This window comes from Hemitrygon akajei, chromosome 8, assembly GCF_048418815.1.
Source record: "Hemitrygon akajei chromosome 8, sHemAka1.3, whole genome shotgun sequence".
NCBI classification, from domain to species: domain Eukaryota; kingdom Metazoa; phylum Chordata; class Chondrichthyes; order Myliobatiformes; family Dasyatidae; genus Hemitrygon; species Hemitrygon akajei.
In genome coordinates, this window is record NC_133131.1 from 21,570,501 (window position 1) to 21,591,999 (window position 21,499).

The 21,499-nt window shown below is 38.9% G+C and overlaps 1 protein-coding gene across 1 annotated transcript in view; it reads right to left on the bottom strand.

Moving 5' to 3' along the window:
• Positions 1-12,385: 12,385 nt before the first annotated feature.
• Positions 12,386-21,499, bottom strand: part of pipox (pipecolic acid oxidase) — an 82,947-nt gene continuing 73,833 nt past the window's right edge. The window contains exon 8 of the mRNA XM_073053430.1: positions 12,386-14,561. Within this exon, the coding sequence (XP_072909531.1) occupies positions 14,437-14,561 (125 nt within the window). The 3' untranslated portion in view covers positions 12,386-14,436. The remainder of the gene's footprint in view (positions 14,562-21,499) is intronic.

Consider the following 21,499-nt stretch of genomic DNA (forward strand, 5'->3'; position numbering starts at 1 on the left):
CATGGTCACAAAAGGAGTATTATCTAAGTCCCTAGTCATGCACAACAAAAACATTTTTCCTTGCTTTCAAAGATATATTTGAACCAACAATGAGAAAGTGATCAATCACATGCACATTTCTGCATTGCAAGAAGCCAATTATTTTATATTCTAGAGGTAATTTTCCACCACTGTGAGCTTCTAATTAAGAAATCATACATTTACTTGGCTGCTTTCTAATTAACCTGGCCATCCGCTTTAGAACAATTAGCTCCTAATTGACTCTGCAATTAGACCTTATGATCTTAGTGGGACACAAAGGTAAACATTGCTTCATTTTTAGAAGATTAATATATTATAAAGTACATGATATGACGACAATTGTCATTAAACGTGATTCTTCAATCCCTGATGACTACACTGCAAGAAGTGCATCTAGCTGTAGCTTCTAATGGACCATGTTAAGGACTTGGAACTGGATGAACTCCAGATCATTTGTGATGCTGAGGTCTTGATAGACAGGACATAGAGATAGGTTATTACACCCAAGGTGCAGGATACAGGTGACTGTCTGGAGTGGGTTAAGGAGATAGGTAGCCAGTACTGAGTACCCCTGTGGCATTTCCCTTCAACAGTAGGTATACCTTTGGATACTATTGGGGGAATGACCTAGCAGAGGAAAGTCACAGTGGTCAAGTCTCTGGCACTGAGTCGGGCTGTGTGGCTCGGAAGGGAAGTGGGGAGAAGGGGAGAGCTGTAGTGATAGGGGATTTGTTGTTTAGGGGTACAGAAAGTTCTGTGGATGAGAACAAAATTCCTGGATGCCAGGGTCAGGGACATCTCAGATCGAGTCCACAGCTTTCTTAAGTGGGAGGGTGAAGGAGAGCAGCCAGAGGTCATGGTCCATGTTGGTACCAATGAATTGGGTAGGAGGAGTGGCAAGCTGCTGCAAAGTAAATTCCAGGAGTTAGGTCCGAAGATAAAGGGCAGGACATCCAGGGCTGTGTTCTCAAGAATGCTACCGATGCCACATGCTAGTGGGGTCAGAAATAGGAGGATCATTCAGTATAACATGTGGCTAAGGAGTTGGTGCAGGAGAGAGGGCTTCAGATTTTTGATCTTTGGGTTCTCTTCCTTAGAAGGTGGGACCTCTACAGAAAAGAAGTTTTGCACCTGAATTGTGGAGAACTAATATCCCAACAAGAAGTTTGCTCGTGCTGCATGGAGAGATTTAAACTAGAGCTGGAGGGCGGTGGGAACCAGCGTACCAGAACAGATGGTGGAGTGGTTGTGGAGAAGTATGTTGTTAAGCCTACATACAAAGTCAGGAATCAAAAAGTTGAGTGTGGTGAGACTGATGTTCTGAGCTGTGTATCATTCAATGCAAGGAGTATTGTGGGAAAGACTGATGAGCTTAATGGCATAGATCAGCACTTGGAATTACAACACTGCAGCCATTAGTGAGACTTGGTTGCAGGAGAAGCTGGACTGGCAGCTCAGTGTTTCATTATTTAAGGTGTGATAGATTGAGAAGGATCAAAGGGCATGACAAATCTGGGAAAATATCACCACAGTACTCAGTCAGGACAGACTGGGGAGCTTGTTTAGTGAGGCTTTATGTGTAGAACTGAGGAATAAGAAAGGTATGACTACATTAATGGGATTATATTATGGACCACCTAACAGTCCATGGGATTTAGAGGAGCAAATTTGTTGAGGGATCACAGACTGTTGTAAGAAACACAAGGTTGGGATAGTAGGTGATTTTAAGTTTCCACATATTGGCTGGGACTCCCATACTGTAAAACGGCTGGATGAGAAAGTTTGTCAAATATGTTCAGAAAAGTTTCCTTAATCATTACACAAGTCCCAACTAAAGAATGTGTGATACTAGATCTCCCATTTGGGAATGAAACAGGGTAGGTTATAAAAGTCTGTGTGGGAGAGCACTTTGCATCTAATGATCATAATCCCCTTGTTTCAAGGTAATAATGGAAAGGGATAGGTCCAGTCCTTGGGTTGACACACTAAATTGAAGAAAGGCCAATTTTGATAGTATTAGAAAATATCTGACATCTGATTTTAAAACCAAACTTAATGCGCCTATTTCATCAGAAGAAATATCTTTTGCAATTTCTGCATTGTCTTCAGGGAAATCTCCTGGAACTGATGGGTTCCCCATAGAATTTTATAAATCATTCTCTTCACTTCTTTCCCCTTAGCTATTCTCAGTATTATCTCACTCGTTTAATTACGGTAAATTGCCACCCTCTTTTAATGAGGCATCTATTATTCTTTTATTAAAAAAGGGTCAAGACCCAACAGAAAGTTCCTCATATAGGCCGATTTCTTTGCTCAATGTTGATGTTAAAATCTTGGCCAAAGTTTTGGCTTGTAGATTAGAAACTATTATCCCCTCTATTATTTCTGATGATCAAACTGGTTTTATTAAAAACCGTCTTCCTTTTTTTAGCATTCGGCATTTATTTAACATTTTATATTCACCTCCAACTGGGATTCGTGAATGTGTTATTTCCCTCGATGCGGAGAAAGCACTTGATCGTATAGAGTGGAACTACCTTTTTGCAGTTTTAGAAAAATTTGACTTTGGTCAAAGTTTTATCTCTTGGATCAAATTGCTGTATTTGTGTCCTACTGCCTCTGTTTTGACTAATTTTCAGAAATCCCAGTTATTTAACTTCAAACGTGGCACCCGCCAGGGATGCCCTTTAAGTCCCTTTCTCTTTGATTTGGCTATAGAACCTTTGGCGATAGCATTTCGAAATTGTCCTGAATTGACCGGGATTTGGAGAGGGGGTGTTGAGCATAGAGTTTCAAGTTTCATGACTTATTACTTTTTCTTTCAAATCCGTCTACATCCTTACCTCCAATGTTTTCACTTCTTGATCAGTTTAGCCAGTTCTCTGGCTATAAACTTAATTTACATAAGAGCGAACTTTTCCCAATTAATAAAGAAGCACAAGAATTAACATTTTGTGATCTCCCTTTTAAAGTAGTTCATAATCAATTTACTTATCTTGGGATTACAGTCACAAGGAAGTTTAAAGATCGCTTTCGTGAAAATTTTGCCAATCTTTCATATACTATTGGTAGGTCGTATCAATGTTGTTAAAATGTATGTTCTCCCTAAACTTTTATATTTATTTCAATCAATCCCAATTTTTATTCCTAAATCTTTTTTTGATTCCTTAGACTATTATTTTGTCATATCTGTGGAAGAATAAGCGCTCTAGAATTAATAAAGTTTATCTCCAAAAATCTAAAAAAGAGGGTGGCATGGCTTTACCTAACCTTTGTTTATATTATTGGGCAGCCAATATACGTTGTGCTACCTTTTGGTCTTTTTTCCATGGCCAACCCGAGTGCCCTAATTGGGTGGCAATGGAGTTGAGTTCCACTAAAGATTTATCTATCCCTGCACTTCTTGGCTCTGTACTCCCTAGTAGTTTGTCCAGATTAATTGTTAATCCTCTTGTTAGACACACTTTGCGTATATGGGCTCAGTTTAGGAAGTTTTATGGTTTCCATGGTTTTTCCTTTTCTAGCCCTATCTTACATAATCACCTTTTTTTACCTACTACGTATGATTCAGCATTCCATGATTGGTATAGGAAGGGCATTAGACATTTTGAAGATCTTTTTATTGATAATCGCTTCGCATCTTTTCAACAGCTCTCTGCTAAGTTCAATCTGCCCAAAGCTCATTTTTTTAGATATCTCCAAATTAGACACTTTATTAATCCTTTAATTCCTAACTTCCCTGAAATGCCTGAGAAAAATGTTATGGATTTCTTTCTTTCTATTAATCCACTAGGTAAAGGTTTAATATAATTTATTCATGATAAATTAGCATCCTTACGGCGTGCCCCTGTGGATAAAATTAGAATGGCTTGGGAGCATGATTTAAATATCTCCTTATCTGATGAGTCTTGGGATTCGATTCTCAAATCAGTTAATTCAACCTCTCTTTGTGCTCGCCATTGCCTTTTACAGTTTAAGATTGTTCATAGAGCCCATATGTCTAAATCTAAACTATCTCGATTTTACCCTAACATTAGTCCTCTCTGTGATAAATGCAAAAGGGGCGAGGCCTCTCTCATTCATATGTACTGGTTTAGTTCTAGCTTGGAGAAATTTTGGAAAGACATCTTCATAACATTATCTTGTATTCTGAATCACCACCTAGAACCTAACCCTTTAATTGCTTTGTTCGGTTTTTTGGGTGAGACAGATTTACGTCTGAGTTCGACGAAGTGTCGAATATTATCTTTTGCTTCTCTCCTGGCTAGACGTTTAATCCTCCTTAGATGAAGGGATGTTGCCCCACCCACGCATGCTCAATGGCTTAATGATATTATGTCCTGCTTAGACCTTAAAAAAATTCATTATTCAGTTCCTAATTCGGATACAAAGTTCCATAAGGTCTGGGGACCTTTTATTGAGTATTTTCATAACCTTCCACTTAACTAAGGTTTTTTTTTCGGTCCCTTGCTTTCAACTCCTTTTTTGTTGGTAGTAGGCATTAATATCTTCTGTTGCTAAGTGTATTTACAGTTTTGGAGGTTTGAATGTCCTGATGTATACTCTCTAGATTGTGTTGTGGTTGGTCTGGAGTTCTTTTTTGTTGCGGGGCTTGGGGAGGATACTAATTTTACATATCTTCAATTTGGGTGCTTTCTCAATTATCTTCTTTTGTATTATATTATTATTGTATGTTTATTTTTGCACTGTATTAATGTTCTTCATTTTGATCTGGTTTTTTTAAATCTGTAGCGATGTAGAAAATGTATTAAAAAATTTTTTAAAAAAAGAAAAGATCTGACAATTCTGAATTGGGATAGATTGTTTTCTGACAAAGGAGTACTTGGTATGTGGGAGGTCTTCAAAAGTGAAATTTTGAGAGTACAGAATTTGTATATTCCTGTCAAAATAAAAGGCAATGATAACAGGTTTAAGGAATGTTGGTTTGGGAGATATTGAGGCCCTGGTTTAGAAATAAGAACTGCATAACAGGTACAGGCAGACAGGAACAATTGAGGTACTCCAATAGTATAAGAAATGCAAGGAGATTGAGAGGGCTTAATGAAGGCATGAGGTTACCCAAGCAGACAAGGTGAATGAGAATCTGAAAGGCTTCTACAAGTATATTCAGAGCAAAAGGATAGCAAGGGACAAAACTGGTCCTTTGGAAGATCAGAGTTGCAATTTACGAGTGGAGCCAAAAGAGATGGGGGAGATTTTAAACTGATTTTTTGCATCCATATGCACTTGGGAGATGGACACAGATTCTATAGATGTGAGGCAATGCAGCAGTGAGGTCATTGACCTTATACAATTACAGAGGAGGTGGTGTTTGCCGTCTTGAGGCAAATTAGGGTGGGTAAATCCCCAGGGCCTGACAGTGTGTTCCCTTGGACTGTGTGTGATGCAAAACCTGAAATTACAGGGACCCTATCAGAGATATTTTAAACATCCTTAGCCATGGGTGAGGTGCTGGAGGATTGAAGGATAGTTAATGTTGTTCCATTGTTTAAGAAAGATTCTAAGAATAAGCCAGGAAATTATAGGCCAGTGACCCACATGGAAAGATAGTAAAGAAGGTTCAATCGCTTGGTAGTAAATTGGATTCGATCTTGGCTCCACAGAACAAACTGAAGAGTGATTGTAGACCTGTGACTAGTGGTTTACCACAGGGGTCGGTGCTGGATCCGTTGTTGTTTGGCATCTGTATCAATGACCTGGATGATAATGTGGTAAACTGAGTCAGTAGATTTGTGGATGACAGCAAGATTGGGGGTGTAGTGGACAGTGAGGAAGACTATCAAAGTTTGCAGTGAGATCTGGACCAACTGGTGAAATGGGCTGAAAAATGGCAATTATTATTTAATGCAGATGAGTGTGAGGTGTACTTTGGGAGGAGCAACAGGATAGGTCCTACACAGTGAGCAATATAGCAATGAGGGTGGTGGTAGAACAGAGGGAACTGGGAATACAGATCCTTAATTCCTTGAAAGTGGCATGACAGATAGGGACATAAAAAAAGCTGTTGGCACATTGGCCTTCATAAATTATATACTGAGTGCAGGAGTTGGGCTGCTATGTTGAAATTGTTATATTGGTGAGTCCTAATTTGGAGTGTTGTGTTCAGTTTTGGACACCTATTTGCTTGGAAAGATGTACAGTAAATAAGATTGAAAGAGTGCAGAGAAAATTTACAAGGGTGTTGCTGGGACTTGAGGACCTGGATTATCAGGAAAGGCTGAATAGGTTGGGACATTATTTATTAGAATGTAGAAGATTGAAGAAGCATTTGATAGAGGTATACAAAATTATGAGGAGTATAAATAGGGTAAATGTAAGCAGGCTTTTACCACTGAGGTTGGGTGAGACTACCAGTACATCTAGAAGTCATGAATTAAGGGTGAGAGGTGAAATGTTTAAGTGGAACATGAGGGAAAACTTCACTCAGAGGGTGGTGAGAGTGCAGAATGAGTTGCCAGTGCAAGTGGTGGATGCAGGGTTGATTTCAACATTTAAGAGAAATTTGGATCGGTACATGGATGGGAAGGGAATGGAGGACTATAGTTCAGGTGCAGACTGATAGGGTTAGGCAGATTAATGGTTCAGCTTGGACTTGATAGGCCAAATGTCCTGTTCTGTGCTGTAGCGGTCTATGGCTATGATTCTATTCATTTGTACACAGCAGGAGGGATGTTCTACTGTAATTATGAACAACTTTGATGAGAATGACCACACCTTCAGTATTGTATGCAGTTTTGAGTCCTCAACTGAGGAGGGATGGTTTTGCTATGAAGGAAGGGGAAAAATTGTTCAGCAGAATAACTGCTACAATGCAGGACTGATTAGTGAAGAGATATGAAATTACCTCAATGAGAATTGAAAACAATGAGAGGGAATTACTGGATACACGAGATGTGGGAAACATGTTCCTGATGGTGATAGAAATCAAGACCAGAAGCCAGAGTCCAGGGATAAATGGTAAACTATTTTTGACTGAACTTAGGGAAAATTTCTTTATTCATAATGTTGTGAACCTGTGAAATCTTCTGCTGGAGAAGGCAATTGGAATTATATCATTAAATCTATTCAAGGAGTTAGTTCCAGTTCTTAAGGCTAAGGTCAAGGGAAAAGTGAATACAGCAGGAATAGCCTGGTGAATTTGGATGATCAGACTTGATTGTGTTGAATAGCTTTTGTTTCGCCTAATTTTATGTTGCTTCCAGTGAGCAATGTTACAGGGGAAATCTGATTTATAAAAAATTCTCTCAGCACATCTTTGACAAGCTATGAGTTTTCCAAATTGATTTACTATAAACAAATGTTAAGGGTGGTCTGAAGAGTTAGTTAATCATAATTGTAGCTCTGCTCTTGCTTATTGAGGGGATCTCATTGAAACCTATTGAATATTCGAAGACCCAGATAGAATGGATGTGGAAGGTATGTTTCCTATAGCGGGAGAGTCTAGGACCAGAGGACACAGTCTCAGAACACAAGGACATCCCTTTTAAAACAGAGATGAAGAGGAATTTCTTTAGCTAGAGGAGGCGAATCTTTGGAATCAGTAATGTGGAAACTAAGTCATAAGACACAGGAGCAGAATTGGGCGATTTGGCTCATCGAGTCTGCTCTGCCATTCTATCATGGCTGATCTTTTTCTCCCATCCTCAGCCCCATTCCACAGCCTTCTCCTGTGGTAACAAGTTCCATAAATTCACCACCCTCTGGCTAAAGAAATTTCTCCACATCTCTGTTATAAATGAACCCCTCTCTATCCTGAGGCTGTGCCCCCTTGTCCTAGACTCACCCACCATGGGAAACACCCTTTCCACATTTACTCTGTCTAGGCCTTTCACCATTCTAAAGGTTTCAATGAGATCTCCCTTCATCCTTATAAATTCCAGTGATTACAGATCCAGAACAATCAAACGTTCCTCATATGATAGCACTTTCATTCCCAAAATCATCATTGTGAACTTCCTCTGAACCCTTTCCAATGCCAGCACATCTTTTCTTAGATGAAGAGCCCAAAATTGTTCACAATACTCAAGGTGAGGCCTCACCAGTGCCTTATAGAGCCTCAGCATCACATCCTTGCTCTTGTATTCTAGACCTCTTGAAATGAATACTATAATTATCCTAGGGCGTTCTGCACAAAAGACTCCCAAGTCCCTTTGCATCTCAGATTTTTGGATTTTCTCCCTACTTATAAAATAGTCTGCACAGTTATTTCTACTACCAAAGTGCATGACCATGCATTTTGAACATTGTATTTCATTTGCCACTTTCTTGTCCACTCTCCTAATCTGTCCTTATGTAGCCTACCTGTTTCCTCAAATTTACCTGCCCCTCCACCAACCTTCATATCTGCAAACTTGGCAACAAAGCCATCTTTCCCATCATCTAAATCATTGAAATAGATCATAAAAAGTTGTCTCAACACTGACCCCTGTGGAACACCACTAGTCACTGGCGCCAACCAGAAAAGGATCCTTTTATTCCCACTCGCTGCCTCCTACCAATCAGCCATTGCTCTAAGTTACATGCTAGTAACTCTTCTGTAATACCATGGGCTCTTCACTTGGTAAGCAGCCTCATGTGTGGCAACATATTAATGGCCTTCTGAAAATCCAAACATACAGCATCCACTGCATTCCTTTTATCTATCCCACATGTAATCTCCTCAAAGATTTCCAATAGGTTTATCAGGCAAGATTTTCCTTCAAGGAAATCATGCTGACTTTGTCCCATCTTGTCCTGTGCCACCGATTACCCAATAACCTCATCCTTAACAATTGCCTCCAACATCTTCCCAACCACTGAGGTCAGGCTAACTGGTCTATAATTTCCTTTCTGCTGCCTTCCTCCTTTCTTAAAGAATGGAGTTAAATTTGCAATTTTCCATTCCTCTGGCCATGCCAGGGACCAATGATTCTTGAAAGATCATTACTAATGCCTCCACAATCTTTACCGCTACTTCTTTCAGAACTCTAGGGTGCAGTTCATCTGGTCTGAGTGACTTGTGTACCCTTAGGTCTTTCAGCTTTTTTGAGCACCTTCTTCCTTGTAATAGTAATTGCACTCACTTCTCTTCCCTCACACACTTCAAAAGTTATATGTAAAAACAGATTGATTAATAAGGGGGTCAAAGATTATGTCAAGGCAGGAGAATGGGGTTGAGAGGGATGATAAATCAGCCACGATGGAATGGCAAAGCAGACTCTCAGGGCTGAAGGAGCAGAATTAGGCCATATGTCTTATGGTCTTAAATCAGAAAAACTGACAATGTAGACTCAACATTTTCTCCTCTGCTTCCTTTGCTGTTTTAGAACAATTGACTTTGCTATCAGAAAATTTAGTAGTTAGATTTTCCATTTTATGGCAAGTTAAAGGAGGTCTGCAAAGGCCTACTGTTCTCTAAAGTATGTACGTCCCCTCCTCCTGAGATCAACTCATGCCAGCTGTCAATTCTACAAGATCTCTGGTGGCCAGCAACCATAATATGATTAAGGTGTCATGGGGGCAATCACATTGAGCAGCAAACAATAATTAATGCAGCAAACTGAGGCAATAAAGAAAGTTCTTAACTAATACCCTAAACATTTTACAGAGGACAGATACAAAGATTGATGTTGAAGCTGAAATACAATGTTAAGGTCCCTTAAGGTTGTTATATCCTGGAGTGGTAATGGGGACAAGCTCCCACTATCTATTAAATGCTTCCAATAGCGTGCATCTCAAATTGCCTCTGACAACCAAGTCTAGCTCCTGGCCTTCACGTGTGGCTTAGCTACTAAGCCCAGCGGAACCATTTCTACTGACAGAAGGGGCAAGGACAGGTGACTAGTGCCTTAAAACCAATCACTTCTGGCAGATGGGGCTCCTCTGCTATGGTTGACAGCTCATCGATGAGAAGGAAAACTCTAATCTTGAATCTGCTGTCTTGCAGCTGTACCCATTCATTGTGAAGGGTTCGGGAGTACATCCTGAGAAAAAAATCTGGAGCTGGAGTCCCTAAGACAGTCCTACATTGATTTTAACACTGATTGGCAACTCCTGTGACATCGCCATTGCTTTGGATTCATCAGTTGTGTGTAGAAGGGGAAGCTGCTACATGAGCAACAATTTGCTCTCCATATCACACTAGCCTGGTTTGTGTATCATGTAGACAGCTAGGGTGCAACATTCATGTTCAATCCTGACTGAAGGCCTCAGAACAATATTAAATATATTTAATTATTTTTTTTAGGTAATTGTATTCCATGTGCAAGAAATGAATTTTAGTAGAGATCGAAGGTTTGCTAAGATCTAGTTATAGCTAGAAATACAAAATATTGTCATGTACACCTTATGAAACATTTTCAGGGTATTTAGAGCAAAACAATTAAGGCAAGGATCACATAAATTCAGCAGATGCAGGAAGTCTTAAGAAACACACACAGAATGCTGGAGGAACTTGGCAGTTCAGGCAGCATCTATGGATAGGACTGATGTAGGGTGTAGGCTCAAAGCACCGAGTTTATTCCTCGCCATAGACGCTGCCTGACCTGTGAGTTCCTTCAGCATTTAGTGTGCATTACTAAAGCAAGGATAAGTAAATGCCTAAATCTCTTCAGATTACCAATATTCTTCTATTATCTTAGAGAAGGATGCAGAACAGCAGCAGCCTACAAGTAGAGCTCTGAATCATTGACAGCAATTTTGGCATCTGACGAAACAATACAAATTAAAACTTAAATTGCTGCCAATTTTACCATGATGACAGTGAAGACTGCAATTGTAATGACAGTGAAACTGTCGAAGTATTGGCCAATTTATAGTTTACAAGTTCCTAAAAATAAGGTAGTTGTCATGCGTTTCCTCCCTTGTTGATAGAATTATCACAGATAAGAAACAAGCTTCATGAATATTTCTGTTTCTAATATGTGACACTAGCAGACACTCTGCAGGTAGTTCATTCACCTTTCACCACTCTGAATATCACAGGGTTACTAAACAGTTCAAGAAATATTGATCTAAAATCTCAAGTTTCCCTGTTAAACATAACACTGGTAAGATGAAGCTCAGCAAGAAACCCAAACATATGGATCTATTGGACCATCATTATGATATTATGTTAAATCCTAACTTTACTTGCAAGGAAAAATTAACTCCCATTATAGTGGTATGCACTGCATGACTAACAGAATATTCTATGGAAGAACAAGAATATTTGACATTACATGCAATTCTCAATATTGCAAAACTGTTCTGACCACTTTTTGCAGAGGCCAAATGTCGTCTTTCAGTACGTTGCTGTCATTGTAAAAAAGTTATTCCCAGTGAACAAGAGCTGTGTCAGCTGTCCACTCTCTTAACTGTGCAACAAGCACTTCAAAGCATCATCTCCAGTGAGTGTTAACCCTCTGCTTCTCCCCTACGGTTCTTCTCTCAGCAGAATGTGACTTTCTGTTGTTTAGGCATCAGGCAGTTTTGAAAAATCTGCATACATCATGGTGAGAGAGAGCTGATAGATCTTCTGTGTTCCCTCTACCCACCACTAATTCTTTACATCACAAATCTTTTGACCTAATGTGGGAGTAGCATTGTTCTATTTCCACCCACCCCCATGCAAATCTTGAAATCCTTTTTCATTGCAACATTGCACATTATCTCTTTCTGGCTGGACTGGATTTGGTTTAAATGACTCATGGAAACTCTTCAACTTGTACCACACCACTTCAGAACCAATGCTACCCCAATTTCAATGCCATATGACGTTTGCTCAAACATGCATTCTGTGGACAAACTCCAATTCAACATTCACTGCCAGGTGGAAGTCTTACATTCTGTATGTGCAAAGTAAGCATTGTTTATAAACCTAGGACCCTTGTACAATAGCATCATCCAAAATTAATTGCCTAGTGCAAGAATATGGGTGACATGGATCATTTAGGAGCCACCTTCCAGCACAACTAAACATTAAAGATGAAATTCCCCATCACCTCCAGTCCCCCTGCACAGCCTTTGACTATCTGAGCTGAAGGGTATATGAATATCAAGATCTCAAACCCTATGCTAAGCTCAGTGTCAATTGGGCAGCAACATCACTGCTTTCCTATGTGCTTCCATGACTTTTGGACTACTTAGAGCTGGCATCTCAAAGCATTGGACAGATATTACCAATGCTGCTTCTGCAAAATCCTCCAAATTCACTCTCAGGCTAAGGAAACCAACATCAACATCCACTCCCAGGCCAACATTCCCAGCTCTGTTAGGAAGGATATTGTAGTGGTTACTTGTAAACAAAGCAAAACCACTGAGAGACTAAGTCAGGGTAACTGATACCGTATGACGCACTCCCAAATAATGAATATAGAAATTGAGATAGGTACATTTGATCGTTTATTATGAAGCCGAAGACAATTGATTTTGCAGTGATGTAAAACAAACAAAAGTAATGGTATAACAATCTAATTAGCAGTCTAATAGCGATATTAGCGATACTAAGCAGTACAATAGTGTAAATACCATAACTAAGTGAAATTAGCATAATTAGCAGTCAACAAGAAAAATCATTAGTTTGCAATTAACTCCCCTTCTTCACTTGACTAAACTGAGACAAAGCGTGAATATGTAACTGTGCTCATTTACTTTTACCGCACCCCCAATCCATGTGACAGATTACCATTATGAAAGTGCCACAAAGTACAATATAGACAGAAAATAGGTAACTGGCTCCTACATGATGTTGCTTGCTTGACCAACATTGAGCCTCCCTAAACAGGTACACTATTCTGAGACTTGTCACAGTAAGAGACTACCAAATGGACAGAGAGGAAAAAGAACTCAAGGGAGTCCTGAAAAACATGCAACGTCCCTACTGATTCAATTGCTCTAGGTGGCAAAGGGATATTTGTCATGGCACAGAGAACCTCAAGTCCATGCACTGGGAGTTCAAGTTTGACATATAAATGCCAGAAAGAGCCCTCCTACCAACAAATATCTTGTGCCTCATTTGTAGCAAAACCTATGGTTCCATGTTGGTCACGGACACCCACTGAATTGGTGTAAAAGGCAAAGCATCCTGATGCTTAGGTATTGCCACCCCAGAAAAGTCAGATAAACAAGATACTAGATGTGGAACCAACAGAAAAGAAACTTAGAGGTCAATTCAAAATATCCAAATGAGAACATAAGAACATAAGAGATAGGAGCAGGAGTAGGCCAATCGGCCCCTCAAGCCTGCTCTGCCATTCAACAAGATCATGGCTGATCCAATCTTAACTCTAATTTTCACCGAATCCCACAAGGCAACAGTGCCAACCAACAGGGCACCATGCCGCCCATTTTATTTTATTATTCATCCCACCCAAATCCATGTGATCACCCGGGGGAAAAAAAACCAAGTTGCCAATTGAGGAGAAAAAGTCTGGAAAATTCCTCTCCGACCCATCCAGGCTATCGAAAACTGGTCCAGGAGATCACATGGCGAATCTAAACCTAGCCTCATGTCCACTTACCTGCTCGCTCACCGTATTCCCTAATGCTATTTTTATCCAGGAAAATGTCTATCTCCGTTTTGAATTTATTGAGTGTAGTAGCTTCCACAGCTCTCTGGGGCAGTAAATTCCACAGCCCCACTACCCTCTGAGTGAAGAAATTTCTCCGCATCTCAATCCTGGAACGGCATCCCCTTATTTTAAGATTATGCCCCCTAGTCCTAGTTTCACCCATCATTGGGAACATTCTCCCCACATCCACCCGATCAAGCCCCTTCACAATCTTATATGTTTCAATAAGATCGCCTCTCATTCTTCGTAACTCCAATGAGTAGAGTCCCAATCTACTCAACCTCTCATCATACATCAAGGAAATTTTCAGAACTAATTCTAACTTTGCTTTGTGTCTGTAACATTAGCTTGTTTAAATTAACACAGGATAAAAAGTTCATCATTTAAAAACAATATAAATTGCTTGTGTGTCTACTACAATGAATTAGAACTGTTTGCCACCCAACAGTGTATTAACTGTTGCCAGACTGAATTAAAAAAAACCTAATACAAACAAATTCCATTTGAGTAGCTGAACTTAATAATATTTGAAACACTATGGCTGACTTACCCAGTGGACTGCTGGTGAATTTTATCAACACATAACACCCGGAAGCCTTGCACCATGCCAACCTTGCATATCCTTTTACTTCAAACAATAAAATACCAATAAATGATAATCAGCTCAATTATCTAATTTATAATGCTGTTTAAATTCCAGCCATTTTGATTTAACCTCTTTAAGTAACTGTTTCTTCTGTGAGATTTCCAGAAAAGAATTACATACACACTCTATTTCCTGATCAGAATTTTTACCTTGCACTGTTATTTTTATTGATAAAATAATTTCTCCATTAAAATTATTATACAAATCTTTATCATTGTCTTAAAGCAAAGATTTTAATGAGAAGCGATTAATTTTGAAAGGAGAAAGATCATAGGATGGTTTCTTCCCAATACAGAGCTCAGAGAGGACTTTTCCAACCACTGGGGCAAGCTTGAAACCATGCCCTAAAAAAAAGCAAAATATGACCCATAATTAAAGATTAAAAAGCTGATAAATAAAATTGACTCTCTTTCAAATTCCAGGACTGCTAAATTATCAGAGTAAATATCAAAAATAAATCTGTTGCCATGCTGCCCAGATTAAATTTATTTAAATCACATAAAATCAATGAAACTGCTCTTCCAGACCAAGTAACTGATGATAATTGTCCTCGAGAGCTGCCATCCCAAATGCAACAAAAGCACTGACAGCATCTCAGTCTCCTCCTTCTCCTGGACCCACTAAAGGAAGTAGAAGCATTATTTCTTCCAGCATTTTGTGTGTGTTGTTTTGGATATCCAGCATCTGCAGACTTTCTTGTGTTTATTATGTGTTTGGATATTCTGACCAGGGAGATCAAGTAATTAGCTGTGAATATTTTACAGAATGACTTAAATAATCTTAAGACATTATATATCATTTTACAACAAATCACTACTCAAATTTAGTCATTTTACAATGTAAGCTTGCTAAAATATTTAACTCATTTCAAACTTCATTTCAAAAGCAATGAATATCTAAACATTCAACTGAGATATTGGTTAAGGGATAATCATCGCCCAGGGCATGGGGAGAATCTTTTTTTTCTAAGATAACAGGTTACTTACTTGTGATGATATTCTCAAAGTCATTGAAGTCTTTGTTTCAATATTCAGATCATACTCAGTTTTGATTAACATCTTTGGACCACAACTATACTTCAACCCAGACCTATATTTCTTTGTCCTGCTCAGAAGATGCAAACAAAATAAAGTTTTTACTTACTTTGTGGGTCCAAAAAAGGCAGGACATTCAGGCAAATATCTTTCAATAATGTCAAGGAAACTTTTAAGTTAACCTTTAGTGGCAGAATAGGACTTGTCTTCAAGTTCCTTCTTAAGAAGAGAACCTCCCTATGGTGCAGCATAAGATGCAGCTGTCACTCAATTCCACATAAAGTATCAGCCCAAATCTCTGCACTGGAATTTGGATTCACAACTTTGATAAAGAGTGTCAAAAAACAGGGCCGTGACAGTTGTGCCCAATTTAATTGGTCATCTGCCTTGTTTACACCACTACAGAGCATCTTTAAATTTTCTAGGCTCAGTCTTGTTCTTTGCTTTTTTCAATGTACTGCCCACACCAAATGCATAAAATAGTATATCAAATTATACAAGCTTAGCAACTTGCAGTAAAGACGTACTTCACAGTACTGAAAAAGAACACAGAATTAGCATGTAATTTGTTTTAAATAGAATAACATTTGGTAGGCAGTGAGTCACAGATTGTAAGAATGAAGTGCGATCATCAAAAAAGAAATCTCTAATCATGTTACTATATCAGGCTTCATTTACACTGTGGCCTAGATGTGCAACTATTATTCAGAGAGTTCAATTTGCAGCCTCCACAACTCTACTCTATTATTCTGTTCTCATCACAAATCAAGCCCTAAATGCCAAGAGGGAGCTCTGTAGTGTGTTTGTTTGTGCTTGATCATGTTCACACGCACATACAACTATGTTTTGAGCCTAAAATGTTTACTAACATTTAATGTTCTCACTGAATGGTCAGAACATTCAAAAGAAGTATTTTGATCCAGTTTATGGAAAGATAAATAAGGAGTATTTTTTAAACCCACCTTATATAATATGTAGTGGGACTCCCCAGGTAGTAAGATGACCAAGCATTTTTCCTTAGTTGATTTATAAAGCCACAAGACATAATAGCAGAATTAAGCATTTGATCCATCGAGTCTGCTCCCCTATTCCATCATGGCTGATCAATTATCTGACTCAACCCCTTTCTCTCACCTTCTCTTCTTAACCTTTAACGCCCTGACTAATCAAGAACCTGTCAAGTTCTGCTTGACTTAGCCTCCACAGCCGCTGATGGCAATGAATTTCCACAGATCCTCCAAACTCTTGCTGAAGAAATTACTACTCATCTCTGTTCTAAATGGATGCCGCTCTATTCTGAAACTGTACCCTGTGGTCCTAGACTCACCCACCATAGGAAATATCCTGTCCACATCCAATCTGTCTCGGCCTTTCAATGTTTGATAGGTTTCAACGAAATCCTCCCTCATTCTTCTAAACTCCAGTGAGTACAAGTCTAGAGCCATTAAATGTTCCTCGTATGTTAACTCTCCCATTCCCAGAATCATTCTCGTAAACCTTCTCCAGACCCTCTCTGTTATTTGGAAACATTTGCATTCTAATTGCAGCTTTTCAACTTATCTCAAGATGTTTATCAGAATTTAATCCAGATTTTTCTTTTTTATTCAGTCAATTGATTTCAACTCTGAGGCAATAAGGCCAAAGGAGAATAAATCCGAAGTCTTAATCACTTGCCAAGGCAGTGTCAGCTAGATCTATTCAGTGGGGAGGCCGGTCAAGATGATGGTGTAGAGGTAGATGGTACAGAAGGACTTATGCTTGGGTAGTTCTCAGAAATACACTCAACAGCCACTTTATAAGGTCCACCTGCTCGCTAATGCAGATATCTAATCAGCCCACAGCAACGCAATGCATAAAAGCACGCAGGCATAATCAAGATGATCAGTTGTTGTTCAGACCAAACATCAGAATGGGGAAGAATTGTCAACTAAGTGACTGACTGTGGAATGACTGTTGGTGCCTGACAGGGTGGTTTGAGAATCTCAGAAATTGCTGATCTCCTGGAATTCTCATGCCCAACAGTTTCTAGAGTTTAGAGAGAATGGTGCAAAAAACATAAAATACCTAGTGAGCGGCAGTTCTGGGAGTGAAAATGCCTTGTAAGTGAGAGAGGTCGGAGGAGAATCAGCAGACTGTTACAAGCTGACAGGAACACAACATAGCTCAAATGACCACGCATTACAACAGTGGTGTGCAGAAGACCACATCTGAATACACAACATGTCGAACCTTGAAGAGGCTTACTGCAGAAGGCCATGAATGTATAAAAACACACTCAGTAGCCACTTTATTATGTGTCTACTGTACCTAATAAAGTGGCCACTAAGTGTACAATACTTCAATATGTTGTAGTGTGATGACAGCATAAAATCATCAGATTACTAAAATGTTGCCAAGATTAGTTATTTTCAGTTTCTCCCACAATGTGTAGGTTTTCCTTGTCACAGATAGAGGGAGCTTGTGCTGCTTTAACCACACACCCTTTATCTCCCACTCTAACCCAAGTCCTGAAGTTCATTCAAATTTGTGTGGAGCAATATTACCATTCCTCAATGACCCAGACAGCTATGTTGATTGAAGTCAGGGCTTTATGATTTTTTGGCTCTCAGTAGGGTCACCCATGCTAAAGGGATCAAATGTTAGAGGCCAGACTAAGAGTGGTTCACTGGTCCTCCAGGTTTGGGGGAGTTCAGCTTAGAGCTAACAAGCCTACCAGTAAAACAAAATAGTTATGGAACTAGCAATGAAGAAGCCTTCTACATCTGAGTGCAACAGTATTCCTGAGTCTCCACCTGGGACTTACATGACAGTAATAAAAACCAAGACGAAGCTATTGACATGATGAAGGAAGCCCGGAAGATTAACAGAGATGGAAGATCTTAATTGCCATCCTAAACGCTAGCAACATAATAGGAAGTAATATTACAATTACTACCAGGCACATTCAATTTGTTTTTCCCCCAAAGGACCACTGATTATTGAAGAATTCATCTCTCTTGCATATTAAGTATTGAAAATTCTACACTTTACCCTCACTTGCTTCCAGCAGACTTGAGTTCTGACAGATTTTGGCCTACAAAATTTTCAGATCCCCATTTCAGTCCAATTGGATCCCTGAGCACTTTTGAAGCTTCCCTTCTCATATTCCATAAGTCTTCCTTCACCCTTAACAGGTTCCAAATTACATTCCATATGCTCCAAATCTTCCAGATTTTAAGATTTCTATCCTTTGTTGTTACGCCCCAAGCATCTAGAAAATTCTCATTTTTTTCCATTTTAGGGGTCCCTTGAGTAATCCCAGACCTTACATGCCCAACTTACTACTCTGGCAGGTAAGACTTATGGAATTTCACTATTTCAGAAATTAAAACTCAGACCAATTAGTTTTTTTTTCAGTAGTTAATGAAAATCGGAATAACTGCAGATACTGGGAATCTAAAACACTGGAAACACTCAGACCAACACAAAACCTCAAAATCCTGGAGAAACTCAACAAATCAGGCAGCATCTATGGGGAGAAATAAACAGTTAACATTTTGGGCCACTCCATTTTGTGTACATTGCTCAAGATTTCCAGCATCTGCAGAATCTCTAATGTGTTGGAAACACTCAGCAGGTCAGGCAATATCTATTGAGAGTTAGCACTTCAAGGAAAGACATATCTGCTCAGCAGCAACGTCTGGAAATCATTTGAAACCATTAAAACAAAAGCTGTGATACAGATTGAAATGGCTACATACAGGTCATGTTGTTCTAAATTATACCAGTAATGTCTCATTGGAATGGAATTTATAGCTGCTCTTTAAGTGCCTATAAAATTTGTCAAAGAAATGGTCACAATTTCTTGAACAATCATTTATTATTTCCCAATGCAATGTAATTTATAAATCCATTAGAGCTGGTTGGTCAGCACAGCAAGAAAATATATTGTTATATACAGTAGCTTTGCTGGACCCAACTGGTAGAGCCCTGATGGGCATTAAAAAAAATAGCCTGGAAGGGAAACCTTCAATCGAAAGTAGCTTTTACATTCATGATGGTTTTACCTTTATTTAAATTATAAATTGGCTGCAGATTGGATTTGTGGCTTGGGGGCTCGTTTTGCATTTGCCCTGACATGGTAACAAATTAGAAATGAACTTCAGGACGAACAATAAGTTACAAACCTACAGTCACTTACTTAGGGATGGTATGTTTAAAAAAAGAGGGCTACTCCATGTAGTGTTAAAGGAAAGTTTTATATAATGAACTAAAGTCAATTTAAATCCTGGCTACTTTTGATAAGTAATCTTTCTGCAACATATTTACTACATACACATCTGGCCTCCAATAAAGTGCTGGACAGAATAATTTATTTGCATCATTACAGAAAGCTTATACCCCACTAATGACTCTTTCCCTTATGTCATTGGTACATATTTTGGGTTTAATTTTGCCTTATTCCTCCATTCCATGCATATCGGACATCAAGTTATTTCTTATATAATTGTGCAAGTTTCATCTTAATCAAGTTCCAAATGATTCTGTAGGAAAAATGCAAAGACCTGCAGGTTATGGAAATTTGGAATAAAAACAGAAATTATCAGAAATTCACATCAAGTCAGGCAACCTTTATGGAGACAGAAAAAATGAGTTAAAGTAATAGCTGTTATGTATTTACTATTTCTATAATATTTGAATAATAGTGTAAATATATTGTTTGATTAAGCCTTGTTTGTTATGTAATTCATTATGGGTTATACGTACAAAGTACGTGAATGGCATATGTCATTACGTCACCACGTCATATGTGCACACTTCACCAATGTAAAACTAAAAATTCCGAGTTATCCCTGGCCTTCGTGTTTTTCTTTCAATTAGTTTTGTGTTTTGGAGTTACAAAACCTAACAGTGGCAATAGGGAAGTTTTAAAACAAATCTGAGACACCTACCTACCTGTTCTTCAGAAGGGGAGAGTAAGATGTTTGAGTTAACGAAAAGCTCAGCACATTTTTCTTTCTTCAGTAAGGAAAAGAGATGATCAAGTTTTAAAAAAGACAGAAAACAGGCAAAATTATGGGTTTTTTGAACAGTGAGTACCGGGTGATTATAATTTTTTTTTAAAGCGGAAATGGCTAGCTACATTGGAAAGACAGGTGTGTTTGATTGCACAACAGATAACTGAACAAATTGAGCAGTATTTTGAAGCAAATGAAATAGCCAATGAGAAACAAATGCCAGTTTTTCTGAGTGCAATATATGCAAGAGCATATAGTTTGCTTAGATAAAACCAGCAGCTATGAGCTTTGCTGATATCACAAAAGTAATGCAGGAAACATTTAGAACAAAACATTGTTGATTGCAGAATACATCAGCAGAATTAAATTGCAGGGGACTCCATTACAACCCATGTGCCTGAATTGAAAAGATTATCTGAGCATTATCAGTTCAGTAATGGGCTTCATGATGCACTGAAAGTTTGTTTACTTTGTGGAATCTTACAAGAAATCATTCAAAAATTGCTCCTAACTGAAGCAAATTCAGGTTTAAAAGAGCAGTTGAAATCACTGTATCAATGGAAACATCAATGCTAAAGTAGCCAGCGAGCTGGTTTGCATGGAGATTGAAGCAACTCTTTCCAAGGCTGAGTGGATCTCATGTGCAGATCCAGTGGTCCCAATAGCCAAGACTGATGGGTCTGTCAGGATCTCTCATGATTTTAAGAACACCATCAACCCAGTATGCCCCGGATAGAGGATATTTTTGCAAACATTTCTGGAGGAAAAGCCTTTGGCAAGTGGACTTAGCTGAAGCCTACCTACAGATGGAGATGGAAGAAGAGTCCAAAGTGTTTCTCACCATAAGGATCCACAAAGGTCTTTGTCACTATAATAGGCTTATTTTTGAAGTAGCACGTGCACCTGCACCCTGGCAGAAAGCTACAGACCAGGTGCTGCAAGGCTACCCAGGCACTATGTTACCTGGATTACATAATTGTTGCTGGTGAGGCTGACAAGAATTACCTCCAAAATCTCAAGACAGTGTTAAAAAAGATTAGGTTATGGACTCAAAGAATGATTCAACAAGTGTCCATTTTCAATTCACAGAAAGATGTTCCACTAACAGCAGCAGCACGAATGCAGAGATGGACTCTGTCTCTTGGAGGACATAATTTCAAGAGGACAACTAATCATGGAAATGCTGATAGATTGTCCAGTTTGCACTTAGAAAAGGAAATACCTGAAAAATTTACAAAAGGGGTCATGCCC